General features: G+C 46.3%; 1 protein-coding gene across 1 annotated transcript in view; it reads right to left on the bottom strand.

The window, feature by feature from the left end:
- fras1 (Fraser extracellular matrix complex subunit 1) overlaps positions 1 to 24,730 on the bottom strand; it is a 339,766-nt gene that overhangs the window by 177,706 nt on the left and 137,330 nt on the right. The window contains exon 14 of the mRNA XM_045226860.1: positions 9,093 to 9,236. Within this exon, the coding sequence (XP_045082795.1) occupies positions 9,093 to 9,236 (144 nt within the window). The remainder of the gene's footprint in view (positions 1 to 9,092; positions 9,237 to 24,730) is intronic.

Below are 24,730 nucleotides of genomic sequence, written 5' to 3'. Positions count from 1 at the left end.
TGAGCACGCAGTCCAGACCAAACACATGATAAGAACAAGAGTGGTGCAGTATGATTGGTTGTTTGACTGATCACATGCAGCACACAGCATCATAACCTGATGTGGCTGAAACATTCTGTGAGTAGGAGCGCATTTAAATCAAATCAAATCAAATCAAATGTTTTTTGTCACATACACGTGTTTAGCAGATGTTATTGAGGGTGTAGCGAAATGCTTGTGCTTCTAGCTCCGACAGTGCAGTAATATCGAACAAGTAATATCTAACAATTTCACAACATATACCCAATACACACAAATCTAAGTAAGGAATGGAATTAAGAATATATACATACATGGACGAGCAATGTTAGAGCGGCTTGGACTAAGACACAGTAGAATATTATAGAATACAGTATATACATATGAGATGAGTAATGCAAGATATGTAAAGATGATTAAAGTGGCCAGTGATTTCAAAAGGCAGCAGCAGCCTCTAATGTGCTAGTGATGGCTATTTAACAGTCTGATGACCTTGAGATTAGAAGCTGTTTTTCAGTCTCTCGGTCCCAGCTTTGATGCACCTGTACTGACCTCGCCTTCTGGATGATAACAGGGTGAACAGGCAGTGGCTCGGGTGGTTGATGTCCTTGATGATCTTTTTGGCCTTCCTGTGACATCGGGTGCTGTAGGTATCCTAGAGGGCGGGTAGTTTGCCCCCGGTAATGCGTTCGGCAGACCGCACCACCCTCTGGAGAGCCCTGCGGTTGCGGGCGGTGCAGTTGCCGTACCAGGCAGTGATACAGCCCGACAGGATGCTCTCAATTGTGCAACTGTAAAAGTTTGTGAGGGTTTTAGGTGCCAAGCCAAATTTCTTCAGCCTCCTGAGGTTGAAGAGGCTCTGTTGAGCCTTCTTCACCACACTGTCTGCGTGGGTGGACCATTTCAGTTTGTCAGTGATGTGTACGCCAAGGAACTTGAAGCTTTCCACCTTCTCCACTGCGGTCCCGTCAATGTGGATAGGGGGGTGCACCCTATGCTGTTTCCTGAAGTCCACGATCATCTCCTTTGGTTTGTTGATGTTGAGTGAGATGTTATTTTCCTGGTACCACACTCCCAGAGCCCTCACCTCCTCCCTGTAGGCTGTCTCGTCATTGTTGGTAATCAAGCCTACTACTGTTGTGTCGTCTGCAAACTTAATGATTGAGTTGGAGGCGTGCTTGGCCACGCAGTCATAGGTGAACAGGGAGTACAGGAGGGGGCTGAGCACACACCCTTGAGGGGCCCCAGTGTTGAGGATCAGCGAAATGTTGTTTCCTACCTTTACCACCTGGGGGCGGCCCGTCATGAAGTCCATGACCCAGTTGCACAGGGTGGGGTTCAGACCCAGGGCCTCGAGCTTAATGATGAGCTTGGAGGGTACTTTGGTGTTGAATGCTGAGCTATAGTCAATGAACAGCATTCTTACATAGGTATTCCTCTTGTCCAGATGGGATAGGGCAGTGTGCAGTGTGATGGCGATTGCATTGTCTGTGGATCTATTTGGGCGGTAAGCAAATTGAAGTGGGTCTAGGGTGACAGGTAAGGTAGAGGTGATATGATCCTTGACTAGTCTCTCAAAGCACTTCATGATGACAGAGGAGAGTGCTACGGGGCAATAGTCATTTAGTTCAGTTACCTTTGCTTTCTTGGGTACAGGAAAAATGGTGGCCATCTTGAAGCATGTGGGGACAGCAGACTGGGTTAGGGAGAGATTGAATATGTCCGTAAACACACCAGCCAGCTGGTCTGCGCATGCTCTGAGGACGCGGCTAGGGATGCCGTTTGGGCCGGCAGCCTTGCGGGGGTTAACATGCTTAAATGTCTTACTCACGTCGGCCACGGAGGAGAGCCCACAGTCCTCAAATCAAATCAAATCAAATCAAATTGTATTGGTCACATGCGCCGAATACAAAAGGTGCAGACATTACAGTGAAATGCTTACTTACAGCCCTTAACCAACAGTGCATTTATTTTTAACAAAAAAAAAAAAAAAAAAAAAGTGTTGAGAAAAAAAGAGCAGAAGTAAAATAAAATAACAGTAGGGAGGCTATATATACAGGGGGGTACCGGTGCAGAGTCAATGTGCGGGGGCACCGGCTAGTTGAGATAGTTGAAGTAATATGTACATGTGGGTAGAGTTAAAGTGACTATGCATAAATAATTAACAGAGTAGCAGCAGCGTAAAAGGATGGGGTGGGGGGCAGTGCAAATAGTCCGGGTAGCCATGATTAGCTGTTCAGGAGTCTTATGGCTTGGGGGTAGAAGCTGTTGAGAAGTCTTTTGGACCTAGACTTGACACTCCGGTACCGCTTGCCGTGCGGTAGCAGAGAGAACAGTCTATGACTAGGGTGGCTGGAGTCTTTGACAATTTTGAGGGCCTTCCTCTGATACCGCCTGGTATAGAGGTCCTGGATGGCAGGAAGCTTGGCCCCAGTGACGTACTGGGCCGTACGCACTACCCTCTGTAGTGCCTTGCGGTCGGAGGCCAAGCAGTTGCCATACCAGGCGGTGATGCAACCAGTCAGGATGCTCTCGATGGTGCAGCTGTAGAATTTTTTTGAGGATCTGAGGACCCATGCCAAATCTTTTCAGTCTCCTGAGGGGAATAGGCTTTGTCGTGCCCTCTTCACGACTGTCTTGGTGTGTTTGGACCATGATAGTTCGTTGGTGATGTGGACACCAAGGAACTTGAAGCTCTCAACCTGTTCCACTACAGCCCCGTCGATGAGAATGGGGGCGTGCTCAGTCCTCTTTTTTTTCCTGTAGTCCACAATCATCTCCTTTGTCTTGGTCACGTTGAGGGAGAGGTTGTTGTCCTGGCACCACACGGCCAGGTCTCTGACCTCCTCCCTATAGGCTGTCTCATCGTTGTCGGTGATCAGGCCTACCACTGTTGTGTCGTCGGCAAACTTAATGATGGTGTTGGAGTCGTGCCTGGCCATGCAGTCATGGGTGAACAGAGAGTACAGGAGGGGGACTGAGCACGCACCCCCTGAGGGGCCCCCATGTTGAGGATCAGTGTGGCAGATGTGTTGTTACCTACCCTTACCACCTGGGGGCGGCCCGTCAGGAAGTCCAGGATCCAGTTGCAGAGGGAGGTGTTTAGTCCCAGGATCCTTAGCTTAGTGATGAGCTTAGAGGGCACTATGGTGTTGAATGCTGAGCTGGAGTCAATGAATAGCATTCTCACGTAGGTGTTCCTCTTGTCCCGGTGGGAAAGGGCAGTGTGGAGTGCAATAGAGATTGCATCATCTGTGGATCTGTTGGGGCGGTATGCAAATTGGAGTGGGTCTAGGATTTCTGGGATAATGCTGTTGATGTGAGCCACGATCAGCCTTTCAAAGCACTTCATGGCTACAGACGTCAGTGCTACGGGTCGGTAGTCATTTAGGCAGGTTATCTTAGAGTCCTTGGGCACGGGGACTATGGTGGTCTGCTTGAAACATGTTGGTATTACAGACTCAGTCAGGGACATGTTGAAAATGTCAGTGAAGACACTTGCCAGTTGGTCAGCACATGCTCGGAGTACACGTCCTGGTAATCCGTCTGGCCCTGCGGCCTTGTGAATGTTGACCTGCTTAAAAGTCTTACTCACATCGGCTACGGAGAGCGTGATCACATAGTCATCCCGGAACAGCTGGTGCTCTCATGCATGCTTCAGTGTTGCTTGCCTCGAGCGAGCATAGAAGTGGTTTAGCTCGTCTGGTAGGCTTGTGTCACTGGGCAGCTCGCGGCTGTGCTTCCCTTTGTAGTCTGTAATAGTTTTCAAGCCCTGCCACATCCGACGAGTGTCAGAGCCAGTGTAGTACGATTAAATCTTAGTCCTGTATTGACTCTTTGCCTGTTTGATGGTTCGTCGGAGGGCATAGCGGGATTTCTTATAAGCGTCCGGGTTAGAGTCCCGTTCCTTGAAAGCGGCAGCTCTACCCTTTAGCTTAGTGCGGATGTTTCCTGTAATCCATGGCTTCTGGTTGGGGTATGTACGTACGGTCACTGTGGGGACGACATCATCGATGCACTTATTGATGAAGCCAGTGACTGATGTGGTGTACTCCTCAATGCTGTCTGAAGAATCCCGGAACATGTTCCAGTCTGTGCTAGCAAAACAGTCCTGTAGCTTAGCATCTGCGTCATCTGACCACTTTTTTATTAACCGAGTCGCTGGTGCTTCCTGCTTTAGTTTTTGCTTATAAGCAGGAATCAGGAGGATAGAGTTATGGTCAGATTTGCCAAATGGAGGGCGAGGGAGAGCTTTGTATGCGTCTCTCTGTGTGGAGTAAAGGTGGTCTAGAGTTTTTTTTCCTCTGGTTGCACATTTAACATGCTGGTAGAAATTAGGTAGAACGGATTTAAGTTTCCCTGCATTAAAGTCCCCGGCCACTAGGAGCGCTGCATCTGGATGAGCGCTTTCCTGTTGATTTATGGCCTTGTACAACTCATTCAGTGCAATCTTAATGCCAGCATTGGTTTGTGGTGGTAAATAGACACCTATGAAAAATATAGATGAAAACTCTCTTGGTAAATAGTGTGGTCTACAGCTTATCATAAGATACTCTACCTCAGGCGAGCAAAACCTCGAGACTTCCTTAGTATTTGATTTTGTGCACCAGCAGTTGTTTACAAATATACACAGACCGCCACCCCTTGTCTTACCGGAGTCAGCCGTTCTATCCTGCCGATGTAGCGTATAGCCCGCTAGCTGTATGTTATCCATGTCGTCGTTCAGCCACGACTCAGTGAAACATAGGATATTACAGTTTTTAATGTCCCGTTGGTTGGATAACCGTAATCTTAGGTCATCCAATTTGTTATCCAATGATTGAAGATTGGCTAATAGGATTGATGGAAGAGGCAGTTTACTCGCTCGCCGTCGGATCCTTACAAGGCACCCCGATCTACGTCCACGATATCTCTGTCTCTTCCTCACGCGAATGACGGGGATTTGGGCCTTGTCGGGTGTCTGTATGATATCCTTCGCGGCCGCCTCGTTGAAGAAAAAATATTTGTCCAATACGAGGTGAGTAATCTCTGTCCTGATATCCAGAAGCTCTTTTTGGTTATAAGAGACGATGGCAGAAACATTATGTACAAAATAAATTACAAATAACGCGGAAAAACACACAAAATAGTACAAATGGTTAGAGGGCTGTAAAACGGCAGCCATCTTCTCCGGTGCAGTTCTATATGGGCCGCGTCGGTGGCACTGTGTTGTCCTCAAAGTGGGCGAAGAAGGTGTTTAGCTTGTCCGGAAGCAAGACGTCGGTGTCGGCGACGTGGCTGGTTTTCCTTTTGTAGTCCGTGATTGTCTGTAGACCCTGCCACATACGTCTCGTGTCTGAGCCGTTGAATTGCGACTCCACTTTGTCTCTATACTGATGTTTTGCCTGTTCAATTGCCTTGTGGAGTGAGTAGCTACACTGTTTGTATTCTGCCATATTCCCAGTCACCTTGCCATGGTTAAATGCGGTGGTTGGCGCTTTCAGTTTTGTGCGAATGCTGCCATCTGTCCACGGTTTCTGGTTAGGGTAGGTTTTAATAGTCACAGTGAGCACAACATCTTCTATACACTTTCTGATAAACTCAGTCACGGTTTCAGTGTATTCGTCTAAATTAGTTTTGCAAGCTACATGGAACACATCCCAGTCCGCGTGATCAAAACAATCTTGATGCGTGGATTCCGATTGGTCAGATCTGCATTGAATAGTCCTTAGCATGGGAACTTCCTGTTTGAGTTTTTGCCTATAGGAAGGGAGGAGCAAAATGGAGTCGTGGTCAGATTTGCCGAAAGGAGGGTGGGGGAGGGCTTTATAACCATCCCGGAATAGCAATGGTAGAGAATTTTAGCAGCCCGTGTACAACAGTCGATATGTTGATAGAATTTCGTCAGCCTGGTCCTCAAATTTGCTTTGTTAAAATCCCCGGGTACAATAAATGCAGCCTCAGGATATGTGGCTTCCAGTTTGCATAAAGTCCAGTGAAGTTCTTTGAGGGCCGTCGTGGTATCGGCTTGAGGGGGGATATACCCGGCCGTGATAATAACCAAAGAAAATTATCTTGGGAGATAATACGGCCGGCATTTGATTGTGAGGTATTCTAGGTCGGGTGAACGAAAGGACTTGAGTTTCTGTATGTTACTACAATTACACCATGAGTCGTTAATCATGAAACACACACCTCCGCCCTTCCATTTGCATCGTTCCAGCCATTATTATGAGCCGTCCTCCCCTCAGCAGCCTCCTGTGGTACACATGGATTTTGTATTGAAGATATGTGATAGTAGTCTTAATGTGTTGTGAAATCTGTTGTGAATGTATTGTAATGTTATTAAAATTGTAGAACTGCCTTAATTTTGCTGAACCCCAGGAAGAGTAGCTGCTGCCTTGGCAGGAACTAATGGGGATCCATAATAAACCCCAGGAAGAGTAGCTGCTGCCTTGGCAGGAACTAATGGGGATCCATAATAAACCCCAGGAAGAGTAGCTGCTGCCTTGGCAGGAACTAATGGGGATCCTTATTAAACCCCAGGAAGAGTAGCTGCTGCCTTGGCAGGAACTAATGGGGATCCATAATAAACCCCAGGAAGAGTAGCTTCTGCCTTGACAGAAACTAATGGGGATCCTTATTAAACACTAGGAAGAGTAGCTGCTGCCTTGGCAGGAACTAATGGGGATCCATAATAAAGCCCAGGAAGAGTAGCTGCTGCCTTGGCAGGAACTAATGGGGATCCATAATAAATACAAATACAAATGTGAAACCAAGCGGACCAAATGAAAAAAAATCTATGTAACAAATAATACAACTCTGATTAGCTCAAAACTATGTGTGAAAACACCCTAAGTCAAACGTACCTTTAGTATTTAACTACCCCAACAAAAGACTGGTACACATGTATGTTAATAAGCCCATGCCAAATAATCAACTTGTAAGCCTATATACAGTATACCCTAGCTACAAGGCATTTATTCAAAATACCAACATGTTCAAACAAGCTCCTTAACTCCTGTCTACCACAAAGATGTTGATTCAACCCAAACCTTCCCTGCAGTTTGCTTAGCCCCCATCAACACAACCAGGAAAGGGAAACACTAACCAGGAAAGGGAAACACTAACCAGGAAAGGGAAACACTAACCAGGAAAGGGAAACACTAACCAGGAAAGGGAAACACTAACCAGGAAAGGGAAACACTAACCAGGAAAGGGAAACACTAACCAGGAAAGGGAAACACTAACCAGGAAAGGCAGGGAAACACTAACCAGGAAAGGGAAACACTAACCAGGAAAGGGAAACACTAACCAGGAAAGGGAAACACTAACCAGGAAAGGCAGGGAAACACTAACCAGGAAAGGGAAACACTAACCAGGAAAGGGAAACACTAACCAGGAAAGGGAAACACTAACCAGGAAAGGGAAACACTAACCAGGAAAGGCAGGGAAACACTAACCAGGAAAGGGAAACACTAACCAGGAAAGGGAAACACTAACCAGGAAAGGGAAACACTAACCAGGAAAGGGAAACACTAACCAGGAAAGGTTAGGTTATATCTCCATGTTCCTATAGCTACTATAATAGTATTAGTTAGGTTATATCTCCATGTTCCTATAGATCCTTCAGAACTTTGAAGAGAATGGCCCATCTCAACCGGAGGATAACTCCCTCCCTGCGTCCCAAATGGCACCCTATTTTCTACATTCCCTCTTCCCCCATGTGCCCTGGTTAAAAGTAGTGCACTAAATATGGCATAGGGTGCCATGTGGGGCTAGCCCCTCACTCAGCTCAAGGCCCAGAAGGGATTTATTTCTGCTGTTTTCTACCACTCTTTTCTATGTTTTTCTTTCAAAATGAGAAACAATTGATATTCATGTGGTTTATTTTAGGAGATGTGGATCCTCGTTAAGATAACGATAAAGTGTAATTAAAAACAGTTTGTTTTGTTTTGGTTGTAATGAACAGTGTGCGGAGTGCTGACTAGCCACTTTAGTCGCGACGTGGGGGAGGCTGACTAAACTCTGGTGGGTTACAGAAAATAAAAGAGAAATGAACAAAACCTTCACCTCTAGATCACTTCATATAAAAACTATATGTGGTACACACTGGGCCCTAAGCCAGGGAAGGGCAACTTTGATGGGGGTGAGGGCCACAAAAAAACGAAACTCATCATGAGGGTCCGCAGTGGCTCGTGGGTCTGCATACCCACATCCACACCCCCACCCCCCACCTCGTGAGCATTTTAGCAACTCCCCTCATCATAGCGAGGAGGAGAAAAAAAAGTATGTTTTAAAGTGAATTTCCTGCAATTCTACACATTTTGCCATAGGGTGGAGGCAAATGTTTGCAGTTTTTAATATGACAACTGATGATCAATGGGCTCCACCCTGGTTGGAAATTCAACCATGCTTACTACAAGTTTAGATAGCTGGCCGCTAGACTAATTTACCAATCTGAAACATTTTAGCTGACATGGACTAATTGAGTGACTGCTGATGCACAACATTTCTAAATGGCACCTTGTGTATTCTATTATTCTAACTCTCAACAGTACGTTTTTTTATCGGTCCGCGCGCCTACAAAAAGGAGGGCCGCATGGCCGGCAGTTGCCCATCTCTGCCCTAAACCTTACGAAACACAATCTGTAATAGTCATTTTCCTTGCAGTCACACACAGCTGCACCTACATTTGTTGGTTAACAAGTCTTTGACAAATAACTTCCAGTGAGATATTATATAATTGTGTGTAACCTCTACCAAAAACAAAGATGAGGAAGATGGCTTTAAGAGCGGTTTTTAAGAAACAGTAACTACAGAATTCAAATAACTCAATATGGCCGCCGTTCAACTCACCACGGAACGTTGACCTAAACCAATGGGAATGTAGGTATTATAACTCTATGGTCTAATGCTCACCATAACAGGTTCCAGTCATTCTAATTTGATGGGCAGGTTTCCTGACACACATTAAGCCTAGTAATGGTGTAAAAAGTTATTTCGATGGAGATTCTCAATTGACCATGCTTTTTTGTTCAAGACGAGGCTTAATCTGTGTCTGGGGAAACAGTCCCAATGGGTTCGATGCTCACCATAACAGGTTCCTAGCTGTGTGTAGTAGCCTGGTCCACAGTCCGGGACACAGAGTCCATCTCTGGGGAGGTGAGACGGGTCAGAACACGACACACACTCCTGCTGGCTCGGCCCTGAGCACACTGAACAGGATGCATGGCAACCTGAGGGAGAGATAGAGAGATACATTAAAGAGAGAGAGAGAGAGGGGGGGAGAAAGAGAGAGGGGGGTAGAGAAAGAGAGAGGGGGGAGAAAGAGAGAGAGGGGGAGGGGGAGAGAGAGAGAGAGGGGGAGGGGGAGAGAGAGAGAGAGAGAGAGAGAGAGAGAGAGAGAGAGAGAGAGAGAGAGAGAGAGAGAGAGAGAGAGAGAGAGAGAGAGAGAGAGAGAGAGAGAGAGAGAGAGAGAGAGAGAGAGAGAGAGAGAAGAAACATATCAATATGGAAGAGATGATACCCTGATGTCAAATTCCAAATCCACACGTGGATATACTGCAGGATAAACTGCACATTCAGCATCTAAAGGGTTATTCCACACCTGCCCCTAGCTCAGTGGATATACTGTAGTAAATACTGCACATTCAGCATCTAGATCATGTGTCCAACCCATTCCCCGGAGGGCCGACTGTCTGCTGGGTTTCGCTCCTCCCTTGGACTTGATTGATGAATTCAAGTCACTAATTAGTAAGGAAATCCCCCCCCAGCTGGTTGTCTAGGTCAAAAACCCGCAGACACTCGGCCCTCTGTGGAATGAGGTTGACACCCCTGATCTAAAGGGTTAATTAATTATAATCCACATAATAATTCACATTTTCTGTTGCTGCAGGATTATTGTTCTGCTGTAGCAAACTGGCTCAAAGTAAGATCCTACATCTGTAGGCAAAACCTCTGTCTGGATAGTGAACCAGATCAGGAGCAGAAACACAACCTCTGTCTGGATAGTGAACCAGATCAGGAGGAGAAACACAATCTCTGTCTGGATGGTGAACCAGATCAGGAGGAGAAACACAACCTCTGTCTGGATAGTGAACCAGATCAGGAGGAGAAACACAATCTCTGTCTGGATGGTGAACCAGATCAGGAGGAGAAACACAACCTCTGTCTGGATAGTGAACCAGATCAGGAGGAGAAACACAACCTCTGTCTGGATAGTGAACCAGATCAGGAGGAGAAACAGAAGCAGAGGTCACTTACTGGCTGTCATACTGATGAAGGAGTGTGTGTGTGTGTGTGTGTGTGTGTGTGTGTGTGTGTGTGTGTGTGTGTGTGTGTGTGTGTGCGTGCGTGTGTGTTATAAAACTATGTGCATAAGGGCTATTTTACCAAGAAGGAGAGTGATGGAGTGCTGCATCAGATGACCTGGCCTCCACAATCACCCAACCTCAACCCAATTGAGATGAGTCGGACCGCAGAGTGAATGAAAAGCAGCCAACAAGTGCTCAGCATATGTGGGTACTCCTTCAAGACTATTGGAAAAGCATTCCAGGTGAAACTGGTTGAGAGAATGCCAAGAGTGTGCAAAGCTGTCATCAAGGCAAAGGGTGGCTATTTGAAGAATCAAATATAAAATATATTTTGATTTGTTTAACACTTTTTGGTTACTACATGATTTCATATGTGTTATTTCATAGTTTTGATGTCTTCACTATTATTCTACAATGTAGAAAATAGTAAAAATAAAGAAAAACCCTTGAATGAGTAGGTGTTCTAAAACTTTTGACCGGTAGTGTATGAGTGACTATGAATTGTTGTATTCAAAGTCACGTCAATGCAGGGAAACTTAAATCTGTTCTAACTAATTTCTACCAGCATGTTAAATGTGCAACCACAGGAAGAAGAAAAAACTCTAGACCACCTTTACTCCACACACAGAGACACGTTCAAAGCTCTCCCTCACACTCCATTTGGCAAATCTGACCAAAATTATATCCTCCTGATTCCTGCTTATAAGCAAAAACTAAAGCAGGAAGCACCAGTGACTCGGTCAATAAGGAATTGGTCAGATGATGGAGATGCTAAGCTACAGGACTGTTTTGCTAGCACAGACTGGAATATGTTCCGGGATTCTTCCGATGGCATTGAGAAGTACACCACACCAGTCACTGGCTTCATCAATAAGTACATCGATGACATCATCCCTACAGTGACCGTACGTACATACCCCAACCAGAAGCCATGGATTACAGGCAACATCTGCACTGAGCTAAAGGGTAGAGCTGCCGCCTTCAAGGAGCAGGACTCTAACCCGGACGCTTATAAGAAATCCTGCTATGCCCTCCAACGAACCATCAAACAGGCAAAGAGTCAATACAGGACTAAGATTGAATCGTACTACACGGGCTCCGACACTCGTCAGATGTGGCAGGGCTTGAAAACTATTACAGACTACAAAGGGAAGCACAGCTGCGAGCTGTCTAGTGACACAAGCCCACCAGACAAGCTAACTCACTTCTATGCTCGCTTCGAGGCAAGCAACACTGAAGCATGCATGAGAGCATCAGCTGTTCCGGATGACTATGTGTAAGACTTTTAAGCAGGTCAACATTCACAAGGCCACAGGGCCAGACGGATTACCAGGACGTGTACTCTGAGCACGCGCTGACCAACTGGCAAGTGTCTTCACTGACATTTTCAACATGTCCCTGACTGAGTCTGTAAGACCAACATGTTTCAAGCAGACCACCATAGTCCCTGTGCCCAAGAACACTAAGATAACCTGCCTAAATGACTACCAACCCGTAGCACTCACGTCTGTAGCCATAAAGTGCTTTGAAAGGCTGGTCATGGCTCACATCAACACCATTATCCCAGAAACCCTAGACCCACTCCAATTTGCATATCGCCCCAACATATCCACAGATGATGCAATCTCTATTGCACTCCGGACGCTTATAAGAAATCCCGCTATGCCCTCCGACGAACCATCAAACAGACAAAGAGTCAATACAGGACTAAGATTGAATCGTACTACACGGGCTCCGACACTCGTCAGATGTGGCAGGGCTTGCAAACTATTACAGACTACAAAGGGAAGCACAGCTGCGAGCTGCCTAGTGACACAAGCCCACCACACTGCCCTTTCCCACCTGGACAAGAGGAACACCTACGTGAGAATGCTATTCATTGACTACAGCTCAGCGTTCAACACCATAATGCCCTCAAAGCTCATCACTAAGCTAAGGACCCTGGGACTAAAAACCTTCCTCTGCAACTGGATCCTGGACTTCCTGACGGGCCGCCCCCAGGTGGTAAGGGTAGGTAACAACACATCTGCCACACTGATCCTCAACACGGGGGCCCCTCAAGGGTGCGTGCTCTGTCCCCTCCTGTACTCATGTTCACCCATGACTGCATGGCCAGGCACGACTCCAACACCATCATTAAGTTTGCAGACGACACAACAGTGGGAGGCCTGATCACCGACAACGATGAGACAGCCTATAGGGAGGAGGTCAGAGACCTGGCTGTGTGGTGCCAGGATAACAACCTCTCCCTCAAATTGATCAAGACAATGGAGATTGTGGACTACAGGAACAAAAGAGGACTGAGCACGCCCCCATTCTCAACGACGGGGCAGTAGTGGAACAGATTGAGAGCTTCAAATTCCTTGGTGTCCACATCACCAACGAACTATCATGGTCCAAACACACCAAGACAGTCATGAAGAGGGCACAACAAAGCCTATTCCCCTTCAGGAGACTGAAAAGATTTGGCATGGGTCCTCAGATCCTCAAAAAGTTCTACAGCTGCACCATCGAGAGCATCCTGACTGGTTGCATCACCGCCTGGTATGGCAACTGCTCGGCCTCCGACCGCAAGGCTCTACAGAGGGTAGTGCGTTCGGCCCAGTACATCACTGGGGCCAAGCTTCCTGCCATCCAGGACCTCTACACCAAGAGGAAGGCCCTAAAAATGGTCAAAGACTCCAGCCACCCTAGTCATAGACTGTTCTCTCTGCTACCGCACAGCAAGCGGTACCGGAGCGCCAAGTCTAGGTCCCAAAAGGCTTCTTAACAGCTTCTACCCCCAAGCCATAAGACTCCTGAACAGCTAATCATGGCTACCAGGACTATTTGCATTGTCCCTCCCAATATTCCATACACACACACACTCCTAACTGATTGGCACAGCAAGGGGCACAGACACGCACACACACACACAGACACACACACACACACACACACACACACACACACACACAGTCATCAGATGTGATGTGGCTGGGGAGTCCAGGGCCCGTATCCACAAAGCATCTCAGACTAGGTCCTAGGAATCCTGTTAAAACCTTTTTTTTAAGAATAAATAACTCCCAGCTCAGATATGTTAAGACACTGCCCAGACAAACTCTGAGCCAGGAGTAAAATCCACTCATAAAAGTTTATCTCAGCTGGTAATCATGACAGTTTGAGGTACCGTAAAGGAAATATATTGATGACGCTCATTGACATTGTTGCAAGTATGTGGAATCACAATGAGGCATCTCCAGCTGTGAACTCTACAGCAGGCTTCAGACAACCACGGTGAATGTGACTGTACATGTAATGTTGCAATGGTAAAACATCTTAACCAAGGGCCTCCCGAGTGGCGCAGTGGTCTAAGGCACTGCATCGCAGTGCTAGCTGTGCCACTAGAGTCCGGGCTCTGTCGCAGCCGGCCGCGACCGGGAGACCAATGGGGCGGTGCATAATTGGCCCAGCGCCGTCCAGGGTAGGGGAGGATTTGGCCGGCAGGGATGTTATTGTCCAATCGTGCACTAGTGACTCCTGTGGTGGGCTGGGTGCAGTGCACGCTGACTCGGGTGTACGGTGTTTCCTCCAGCACATTCGTGCGGCTGGCTTCCGGGTTAAGCGGGCACCGGTGTCAAAAAGTGTGGCTCGGTTGTGTTTCAGAGGACGCATGACTCTCGACCTTCGCCTCTCCTGTGTCTCTATTGGAGTTGCAAATGTGATGTTGTGCTCCAAAGGGATACATTGAAATAACATGGTGCAGGTAATTACATAATCTAAAGAAAAATGTGTTTATTTATTAGCCTGGTGCTTATATGTATTTAGGCATGCCATGTGAAATGGCATGTAGCTGGCATGTGGCTCTGTAGCTCAGCTGGTAGAGCACGGCGCTTGTAACGCCAAGGTAGTGGGTTCGATCCCCGGGACCACCCATACACAAAAAATGTATGCACGCATGACTGTAAGTCGCTTTGGATAAAAGCGTCTGCTAAATGGCATATTATATTATTATAAATAGGCTTTTGTGAAATAATTTTCAAAAGTGCTAGAGAACAGGCCTACTGTTCTATGTAGGTCTAGATTATTTATGGAATTGATCATTTCAAAACAGAAATATCAAAACATTATTTTTACAACTCCAAAGCAATTGCATGTGGAGCAGAAAACCACTGACTGCATTGTTCTATTATCAAGACACCTGCTAGTAACTCTTAACTGGTTACGACAGCTCATGAGGTCTCTTAAATATCTGTAGACTGTAGTGGACTCTTCTGACTAAAGAGGCATCATGCATAGCTTAAGACTAAGAGTAAAATGTATCTTAAAATAATAATAATAATAAAATGCAACCAATGTTCTACTCTGAGACGCTCTGTGAATACGGGCCCTGGCCTCCACTGAGCCTTGTTCCATCCAGCCAGCCTGCAGAGAAAACTTTACTCACAAAGGAAACAATGGAAGCTGATGAAAAATGTATCACATATTTTCCTCCCTGTAACACCGCTAATATAGTGTGTGTGTGTGTGTGTGTGTGTGTGTGTAATATATAAATAGAGTAATTTATATAATCATTATTTAATAGACAGTGAGAACAGGAGAAAAGCTTTTTCTGAAAGAGACAAAAAGAGAGAGAGAGAGAGGCAGAGAGAAAAGAGAGCGGCAGAGAGAGAGAGAGAGAGAGAGAGACTGAGAGAAAAGAGAGAGGCAGAGAGCAAGACAGACAGAGAGAGAGAGAGAGAGAGAGAGAGAGAGAGAGAGAGAGAGAGAGAGAGAGAGAGAGAGAGAGAGACAGACTGAGAGAAAAGAGAGAGGCAGAGAGCAAGACAGACGGAGAGAGAGAGACAGAGAGAGAGGGTGATAGAGAGCGAGGCAGAGAGAAAAAGAGAGGCAGAGAGAAAGAGAGAGAGATTATTATTGCTGTTGGTCCCACCATTTTGGTTATATGTAAAATTTGACAATGTAAGTAATTTAACTTGCCATGTCAATAAAGTCTATTGAATTGAATTGAATTGAATTGAATTGAATTGAGAGAGAGGAAGAGAGAGAGAGAGAGAGAGAGAGAGAGAGAGAGAGAGAGAGAGAGAGATAGAGAGAGAGAGATCATCTGGTGCTTCTGTCCCCAACCAAGGAGGGCCTACAGCAGTACCTAGATATTCTGCACAGATTCTGTCAGACCTGGGCCCTGGCAATAAATCTCAGTAAGACAAAAATAACTGTGTTCCAAAAAAGGTCCAGTTGCCAGGACCACAAATACAAATTCCATCTACACACCGTTGCCCTAGAGCACACAAAAAACTATACATACCTCAGCCTAAACATCAGCACCACAGGTTACTTCCACAAAGCTGTGAACGATCTGAGAAACAAGGCAAGAAGGGCCTTCTACGCCATCAAAAGGAAAAATACTTGAATCAGTTATAGAACCTATTGCCCTTTTTGGTGTTGAGGTCTGGGGTCCGCTTTTCAAGCAAGAATTCACAAAATGGGACAAACACCAAATTGAGACATGCAGAATTCTGCAAAAATATCCTCTGTGTACAACATTAAACGCCAAATAATGCATGCAGAGCAGAATTAGGCCGATACTCACTAATTATCAAAATCCAGAAAAGAGCTGTTAAATTCTACAACCACTTAAAAGGAAGCGATTCCCAAACCTTCCACAACAAAGCCATCACCTACAGAGAGATGAACTTGGAGAAGAGTCCCCTAAGTAAGCTGGTCCTGGGGCTCTGTTCACAAACACAAACAGACCCCACAGAGCCCCAGGACAGCAACACAATTAGACCCAACCAAATCATGTGAAAACAAAAAGATTACTTGGCACATTGGAAAGAATTAACCAAAAAAACGGAGCTAACTGGAATGCTATTTGGCCCTAAACAGAGAGTACACAGTGGCAGAATACCTTCCCACTGTGACTGACCCAAAATTAAGGAAAGCTTTGACTATGTACAGACTCAGTGAGCATAGCCTTACTATTGAGAAAGGCCACCGTAGGCAGACCTGGCTCTCAAGAGAAGACAGGCTATGTGCACACTGCCCACAAAATGAGGTGGAAACTGAGCTGCACTTCCTTACCTCCTGCCAAATGTTGCTGCCGGTTGGTGTCGGGAGAGGTCGTGTTTTTCTCTAGCTGGAGGTAAGCAGGAGGTAAGCTTCTCATATGGTGTTGAGTAAAGCTTAACCATGTATTAGATCGTAGGTAGGTAGTTAGCTGTAGTTAGGTATTGTATTTATTATAGGTTAGTATTGTTGTTATTGTAGGTTTCCGTAGGTAATTGTAGGTTAGTATCGAAGCACGAGGCTAGCTAGCTAGCGGGTAGCTACTGGTAACGATTAGCAACGCTGGAGAGCTGTTTCCAATGTTAATGTAGTTCTAGCCAACGTTTAATTTTTTGCTTAACCATGTATTAGATCGTAGGTAGGTAGTTAGCTGTAGTTAGGTATTGTATTTATTATAGGTTAGTATTGTTGTTATTGTAGGTTTCCGTAGGTAATTGTAGGTTAGTATCGAAGCACGAGGCTAGCTAGCTAGCGGGTAGCTACTGGTAACGATTAGCAACGCTGGAGAGCTGGTTCCAATGTTAATGTAGTCCTAGCCAACGTTTAATTTTTTGCTTAACCATGTATTAGATCGTAGGTAGGTAGTTAGCTGTAGTTAGGTATTGTATTTATTATAGGTTAGTATTGTTGTTATTGTAGGTTTCCGTAGGTAATTGTAGGTTAGTATCGAAGCACGAGGCTAGCTAGCTAGCGGGTAGCTACTGGTAACGATTAGCAACGCTGGAGAGCTGTTTCCAATGTTAATGTAGTCCTAGCCAACGTTTAATTTTTTGCTGCGTTATGCGTTATGAAAGGAACTAGACACGGACTTGAATTATCTGTTTAGTGTGCTAACACACTCTTGGCAGTTTGTTGTAACCAAGTATTGATGCTAAATTGTGTGTTAATGGATGCTAGCTTGCAAGTTAGCTACGGCGTCATAGCTAGGCTTCGTGGGTTGTTGTGGGTAGTTACTGTGTCTTGGCAGTGTCCTCGGCCGTGCCGGCTGTAGCACGAAGCTAGCTAGCTAGCCGTTCTTCAAACAAAGTCAACACAGTGGCCATTGCTAGCTCCCCAACACGACCAGCTAGCTGTACTGTAGTAGCTAACTACAATATACTTGTCCTAGCTAGCCAACGTCTAATCATTGCTGCGTCATGAAAGGAACTTGACACAGACACGAATGATCTGTTTAGTGTGTTATCACATTATTGGTGGTTTGTTGTGACCAAGTGTTGGTGCTAAACGGTGTGTTATTGTTATTGGATGCTAGCTTGCTAGTTGGCTATGGTGTCATAGTTGGCTAGCTGAATAAAGTGGGTTGAGTCTATTCCTTAAACATTGAACCGCTGTGGTTCACAACAATTCTGATTTCTAAAGGCGGAAGTTGGGAGAGTTTTTGTTCGGGTGGTTCAGTGAAACAATTTTAGTTTCTGAGGTAGAAGTTTTTGGTGAGGCAGGCCCTGCTCTCTCCGCTCCCAGATGCTTAGCCCATTTCATTCCGATCTCCTCTGCATTTTTGTAGCCATTTGCTACAGCCTGTCAACTATGCCTCTGCCTATCCCTGTTCTCTCCTCTCTGCACAGGCTACACAAACGCACCACACCGCGTGGCTGCTGCCTCTCTAACCTGGTGGTCCCTGCACGCACCACCCACGTGGAGTTCCAGGTCGCAGGCAGCCTCTGGAACTGCCGTTCTGCTGCCAACAAAGCTGACTTCATCCCAGCCTATGCCAACCTCCAGTCCCTCGACTTCCTGGCGCTGACGGAAACATGGATCACCACTGAAAACACTGCTACTCCTACTGCTCTCTCCTCGTCTGACCATGTGTTCTCGCATACCCCGAGAGCATCTGGTCAGAGGGGTGGTGGTACAGGAATCCTCATCTCTCCCAAGTGGACATTCTCAATTTTTCCCCCTAACCCATCTGTCTATCTCCTCATTTGAATTCCATGCTGTCACAGTCACTAGCCCATTTAAGCTTAATATCCTTGTCATCTATCGCCCTCCAGGTTCCCTTGGAGAGTTCATCAATGAGCTTGACGCCTTGATAAGTTCCTTCCTGAGGATGGCTCACCCCTCACAGTTTTGGGGGATTTCAACCTCCCTATGTCCACATTTGACTCATTTCTCTCTGCCTCCTTCTTTCCACTTCTCTCCTCTTTTGACCTCACCCTCTCACCGTCCCCCCTACTCACAAGGCAGGCAATACGCTTGACCTCATCTTCACTAGATGCTGCTCCTCTACTAATCTCACTGCAACTCCCCCTCCATGTCTCCGACCACTACTTTGTTTCCTTTTCTCTCTCACTCTCCTCCCACACTACTCACTCTGCCCCTACACAGATGGTAATGCGCCGCCGCAACCTTCGCTCTCTCTCTCCCACTACTCTCTTCTCTTCCATCCTATCATCTCTTCCCTCTGCTCAATCCTTCTCCCTCCAATCTCCTGATTCTGCCTCCTCAACCCTCCTCTCCTCCCTTTCTGCATCCTTTGACTCTCTGTGTCCCCTATCCTCCCGGCCGGCTCGGTCCTCCCCTCCAGCTCCGTGGCTTGATGACTCATTGCGAGCTCACAGAACAGAGCTCCGGGCAGCGGAGCGGAAATGGAAGAAAACTAAACTCCCTGCCGACCTGGCATCTTTTCACTCCCTCCTCTCTACATTTTCTTCATCTGTTTCTGCTGCTAAGGCCACCTTCTACCACTCTAAATTCCAAGCATCTGCCTCTAACCCTAGGAAGCTCTTTGCCACATTTTCCTCCCTCCTGAATCCCCCCCTCCTCTCTCTCTGTGGATGACTTCGTCAACCACTTTGAAAAGAAGGTTGACGACATCCGATCCTCGTTTGTTAAGTCTAATGACACTGCTGGTCCTGCTCACACTGCCCTACCCTATGCTTTGACTTCTTTCTCCCCTCTCTCTCCAGATAAAATCCTGCGACTTGTGACTGCAGGCCGCCCAACAACCTGCCCGCTTGACCCAATCCCCTCCTCCCTTCTCCAGACCATCTCCGGTGACCTTCTCCCCTACCTCACCTCGCTGATCAACTCATCCTTGACCGCTGGCCATGTCCCTTCCGTCTTCAAGAGAGCGAGAGTTGCTCCCCTTCTCAAAAAACCAACACTCGACCCCACTGATGTCAACAACTACAGACCAGTATCCCTTCTTTCTTTTCTTTCCAAAACTATTGAGCGTGCCGTCTTTAGCCAACTCTCTTGCTATCTCTCTCAGAATGACCTTCTTGATCCAAACCAATCAGGTTTCAGGACTGGTCATTCAACTGAGACTGCTCTTCTCTGTGTCACGGAGACTCTCCGCACTGCTAAAGCTAACTCTCTCTCCTCTGCTCTTGTCCTTCTAGACCTGTCTGCTGCCTTTGATACTGTGAACCATCAGATCCTCCTCTCCACCCTCTCCGAGCTGGGCATCTCCGGCGCGGCTCACTCCTGGATTGCGTCCTACCTGACCGGTCGCTCCTACCAAGTGGCGTGGCGGGAAGCTGTCTCCGCACCACGTGCTCTCACCACTGGTGTCCCCCAGGGCTCGGTTCTAGGCCCTCTCCTTTTCTCCCTATACACCAAGTCACTTGGCTCTGTCATATCCTCACATGGCCTTTCCTATCATTGCTACGCTGACGATACACAACTAATCTTCTCCTTTCCCCCTTCTGATAACCAGGTGGCGAATCGCATCTCTGCATGTCTGGCAGACATATCAGTATGGATGACGGATCACCACCTCAAGCTGAACCCTGGCAAGACGGAGCTGCTCTTCCTCCCGGGGAAGGACTGCCCGTTCCATGATCTCGCCATCACGGTTGACAACTCCGCTGTGTCCTCCTCCCAGAGTGCGAAGAGCCTAGGCGTGACCCTGGACAACACCCCTGTCGTTCTCCGCCAACATCAAGGCGGTGACCCGCTCCTGCAGGTTCATGCTCTACAACATTCGGAGAGTGCGACCCTGCCTTACACAGGAAGCGGGCGCAGGTCCTGGTCCAGGCACTTGTCATCTCCCGTCTGGACTACTGCAACTCGCTGTTGGCTGGCCTCCCTGCCTGTGCCATTAAACCCCTACAACTCATCCAGAATGCCGCAGCCCGTCTGGTGTTCAACCTTCCCAAGTTCTCTCACGTCACCCCCCTCCTCCGCACACTCCACTGGCTTCCAGTTGAAGCTCGCATCCGCTACAAGACCATGGTGCTTGCCTATGGAGCAGTGAGGGGAATGGCACCTCTGTACCTTCAGGCTCTGATCAGTCCCTACACCCAAACGAGGGCATTGCGTTCATCCACCTCTGGCCTGCTGGCTCCCCTTCCTCTGCGGAAGCATAGCTCCCGCTCAGCCCAGTCAAAACTGTTCGCTGCTCTGGCACCCCAATGGTGGAACAAGCTCCCTCACGACGCCAGGACAGCGGAGTCACTCACCACCTTCCGGAGACATTTGAAACCCCACCTCTTTAAGGAATACCTGGGATAGGATAAAGTATTCCTTCTAACCCCAAATTGTAAAGTGGTTATCCCACTGGCTATAGGGGTGAACGCACCAATTTGTGAGTCGCTCTGGCTAAGAGCGTCTGCTAAATGACGTTAATGTGCCCTTGAGCAAGGCACTTAACCCTAAATGCTCCTGTAAGTCGCTCTGGATAAGAGTGTCTGCTAAATGACTAAAATGTAAATGTAAATGTAATATTAGAGACACATATTTCCCTCAGATTACACAGATCCACAAAGAATTAGAAAACAAATCACATTTTGATTGGGTGAAATACCACAGTGTGCCATCACAGCAGCAATATTTGTGACCTGTTGCCACAAGAAAAGGTTAACCAGTGAAGAACAAACACCATTGTAAATACAACCTGTCACGGTTTCGGCCGAGACTGCGCCTCCTCCTGGTTCGGGCAGGCTTCAGCGGTCGTCGTCTCCGGAGTACTAGCTGCCACCGATCTATGTTTCATGTTCGTTTGGTTTGGTCTTGATGTTGTACACCTGTGTCTAGTTAGTCCTCGTTAGTGTTCTATTTAGTTCTCGTTGTGTGTGTCTGTGTTTTGTGTGTGATTGTTTCGCTGTCATGTTAGTGCGCTACTGTTTCCTTGTGCATTTCTTATTTTCCTCCTCTGTGTTAGGAGGTTATTTACGCACTGTTTTGTGCGCCTTTGGTTTTCGCCTGTGTGCGGACGTTCTCGCCTCCGGGCGCTTGACTCGTTGTTTGAGTGTGTTTTTTTTACTAAAGTCTATTGGACTTATTTCTCTGCGTCCTGCATCTGATTCCTGCAACACACCCACCTACAGCACCCACTGACACAACCCATATTTATGTTTATTTACTTTCCCTTTTGTACTTTAACTATTTGCACATCGTTACAACACTGTATATAGCCATAATATGACATTTGAAATGTCTCTATTCCTTTGAAACTTTTGTGAGTGTAATGTTTACTGTTAATTTTATATTGTTTATTTCACTTTAGTTTATTATCTACTTTACTTGCTTTGGCAATTTAAACACATGTTTCACATGCCAATAAAGCCCTTTGAATTTAATTTAATTGAGGGAGGGTGATAGGGTGTGAAAGGAGGAGTCTGATTAAAGGTGCATTATGCAGAAATCGCTCCGCCATTTCCTGGTTGCAAAAATTCTAATAGTTCACCTACTTTCAGTTGATGTGACAAAACAAGCAGAATCATTGTATCATCTAAACCGCTGTGAAATATATTTTCCATAACCAAAAATATTGTATTTGCAGCTGTTTGAAGCTGGTGTACAAAACTGAAAGTAAAAGACGCAAAAACGAAACTTAAGAACGGGAAGCATAGAAATAGCGGACATAGAAAATATCTATCGCTTCTTAGTATTACTTTCCATGAGAATTACAAATCTGTAACTCACATTCCTCTCTCTCTCTCTCTCTCTCTCTCTCTGTCTCTCTGTCTCTCTGTCTCTCTGTCTCTCTCTCTCTCTCTCTCTCTGTCTCTCTGTCTGACTCTGTCTGTCTCTCTCTTCTCGCTACTATTAAAATACTTTTGCAAGGCACTGTACTTTAGAATGAATTGGCTTTAGTAACAAGGACTTTATTCTTGAAATAGTGCCTTGCAAAAGTATTCATCACCCTTGGCATTTTTCCTATTTTGTTCCATTACAACCTGTAATTTAAATGGATTTTTATTTGGATTTCATGTAATGGACATACACAAAATAGTCCAAATTGGTGAAGTGAAATGAAAAAAAGTAAAAAAATTTATAACGGAGAAGTGGTGCGTGCATATGTATTCACCCCCTTTGCTATGAAGCCCCTAAATAAGATCTGGTGCAACCAATTACCTTCAGAAGTCACATAATTAGGTAAATAAAGTCCACCTGTGTGCAATCTAAGTGTCACATGATCTGTCACATGATCTCGGTATATATACACCTGTTCTGAAAGGCCCCAGAGTCTGCAACACCACTAAGCAAGGGGCACCACCAAGCAAGCAGCACCATGAAGACCAAGGAGCTCTCCAAACAGGTCAGGGACAAAGTTGTGGAGAAGTACAGATCAGGGTTGGGTTATAAAGAAATACCTGAAACTTTGAACATCCCACGGAGCACCATTAAATCCATTATTAAAAAATTGAAAGAACCAGGCAAGGAGGGCATTAATCAGAGAGGCAACAAAGAGACCAAAGATAACCCTGAAGGAGCTGCAAAGCTCCACAGCGGAGATTGGAGTATCTGTCCATAGAACTGGGCTTTACGGAAGAGTGGCCAGAAAAAAGCCATTGCTTAAAGAAATAAATAAGCAAACACGTTTGGTGTTCGCCAAAAGGCATGTGGGAGACTCCCCAAACATATGGAAGAAGGTACTCTGGTCAGATGAGACTAAAATTGAGCTTTTTGGCCATCAAGGAAAACGCTATGTCTGGCGCAAACCCAACACCGATGTTTTTCATCGGCAGGGACTGGGAAAGTCAGAATTGAAGGAATGATGGATGGCGCTAAATACAGGGAAATTCTTGAGGGAAACCTGTTTCAGTCTTCCAGAGATTTGAGACTGGGACGGAGGTTCACCTTCCAGCAGGACAATGATCCTAAGCATACTGCTAAAGCAACACTCGAGTGGTTTAAGGGGAAACATTTAAATGTCTTGGAATGGCCTAGTCAAAGCCCAGACCTCAATCCAATTGAGAATCTGTGGTATGACTTAAAGATTGCTGTACACCAGTGGAACCCATCCAACTTGAAGGAGCTGGAGCAGTTTTGCCTTGAAGAATGGGCAGAAATCCCAGTGGCTAGATGTGCCAAGCTTATAGAGACATACCCCAAGAGACTTGCAGCTGTAATTGCTGCAAAAGGTGGCTCTACAAAGTATTGACTTTGGGGGGGTTATGTTTTTTGTCTTATTTCTTGTTTGTTTCACAATACAAAATATTTTGCATCTTCAAAGTGGTAGGCATGTTGTGTAAATCAAATGATACAAATCCCCCAAAAATCAATTTTAATTCCAGGTTGTAAGGCAACAAAATAGGAAAAATGCCTAGGGGGGTGAATATTTTCGCAAGCCACTGTACCATTACATATGTGTTACTCTGTTATATCTCAAAACCTTGTTTCTCTGGAGATGATTACATATGTGTTGCTCATATCTCTCCCAGGGGAAGGTGACTGTAACGATCCCGGCAGTCTGAGTCGGGTCCTGTCTGGTGACTAGTTTTTCCTGTTCGTGATCTCCAGTTTCCCGAGGGTTCGGGAACGCTCCGGGGAGCTCTCTTGTTTTCCGCACCTGCATCCCATCAGCAATCTGCACACCTGGTCCTGATCATCACCCTTCTTAGGCTCTGGCCAAACATCCAGTTCCTGCCGGATCGTTAGCCATGAACAGTATGTTTGTCAGCGTATCAGCCTTGAGTTCTAGCGTTAGTTTTTGTTGTTTTGCACCTTGTTGAATTGCTGTGTACTCACCTCCGTTTTGTTCTGTCTGCAGTCTCTCACCCGGAACCTTCACCCAACCTCTGCCTGATGGTCGGCGGCTGCCGAGCCATGTCTGGACCTACCACTGCACCCTCAACAACCCATCCACGCCACCCGCTCTGTCCCTGGATTATTCAGCCTCACTCGGGAGTCAATTAATAAACACTCACCTTTTCCTCTAAGTACCTTGTCCTGGTCTGCTTCTGGGTTCTGGCGTAGTATACCGTGACAGTGACATTCTGTCACTGAGCTATTGTTTATTATTGAGCTACTCTGGCATCAGAACTGAGAAGAATGGGATAAGTGATGCTTTTAATCATAATTTTATTGGTTAACACGTCAACTTCTAGTGAATCTTTGTTTTCATTTCAACAATATACTACCTGGGATGTGCTAGATGCCTTGCATAAGATTTATGGATATTTTTTTTTCACTGGGGCTGA

Source organism: Coregonus clupeaformis, chromosome 18, assembly GCF_020615455.1.
Source record: "Coregonus clupeaformis isolate EN_2021a chromosome 18, ASM2061545v1, whole genome shotgun sequence".
Taxonomy (NCBI): domain Eukaryota; kingdom Metazoa; phylum Chordata; class Actinopteri; order Salmoniformes; family Salmonidae; genus Coregonus; species Coregonus clupeaformis.
Note: the sequence above shows the minus strand (reverse complement) of the source record. Positions and strands in the feature narration are given on the sequence as shown.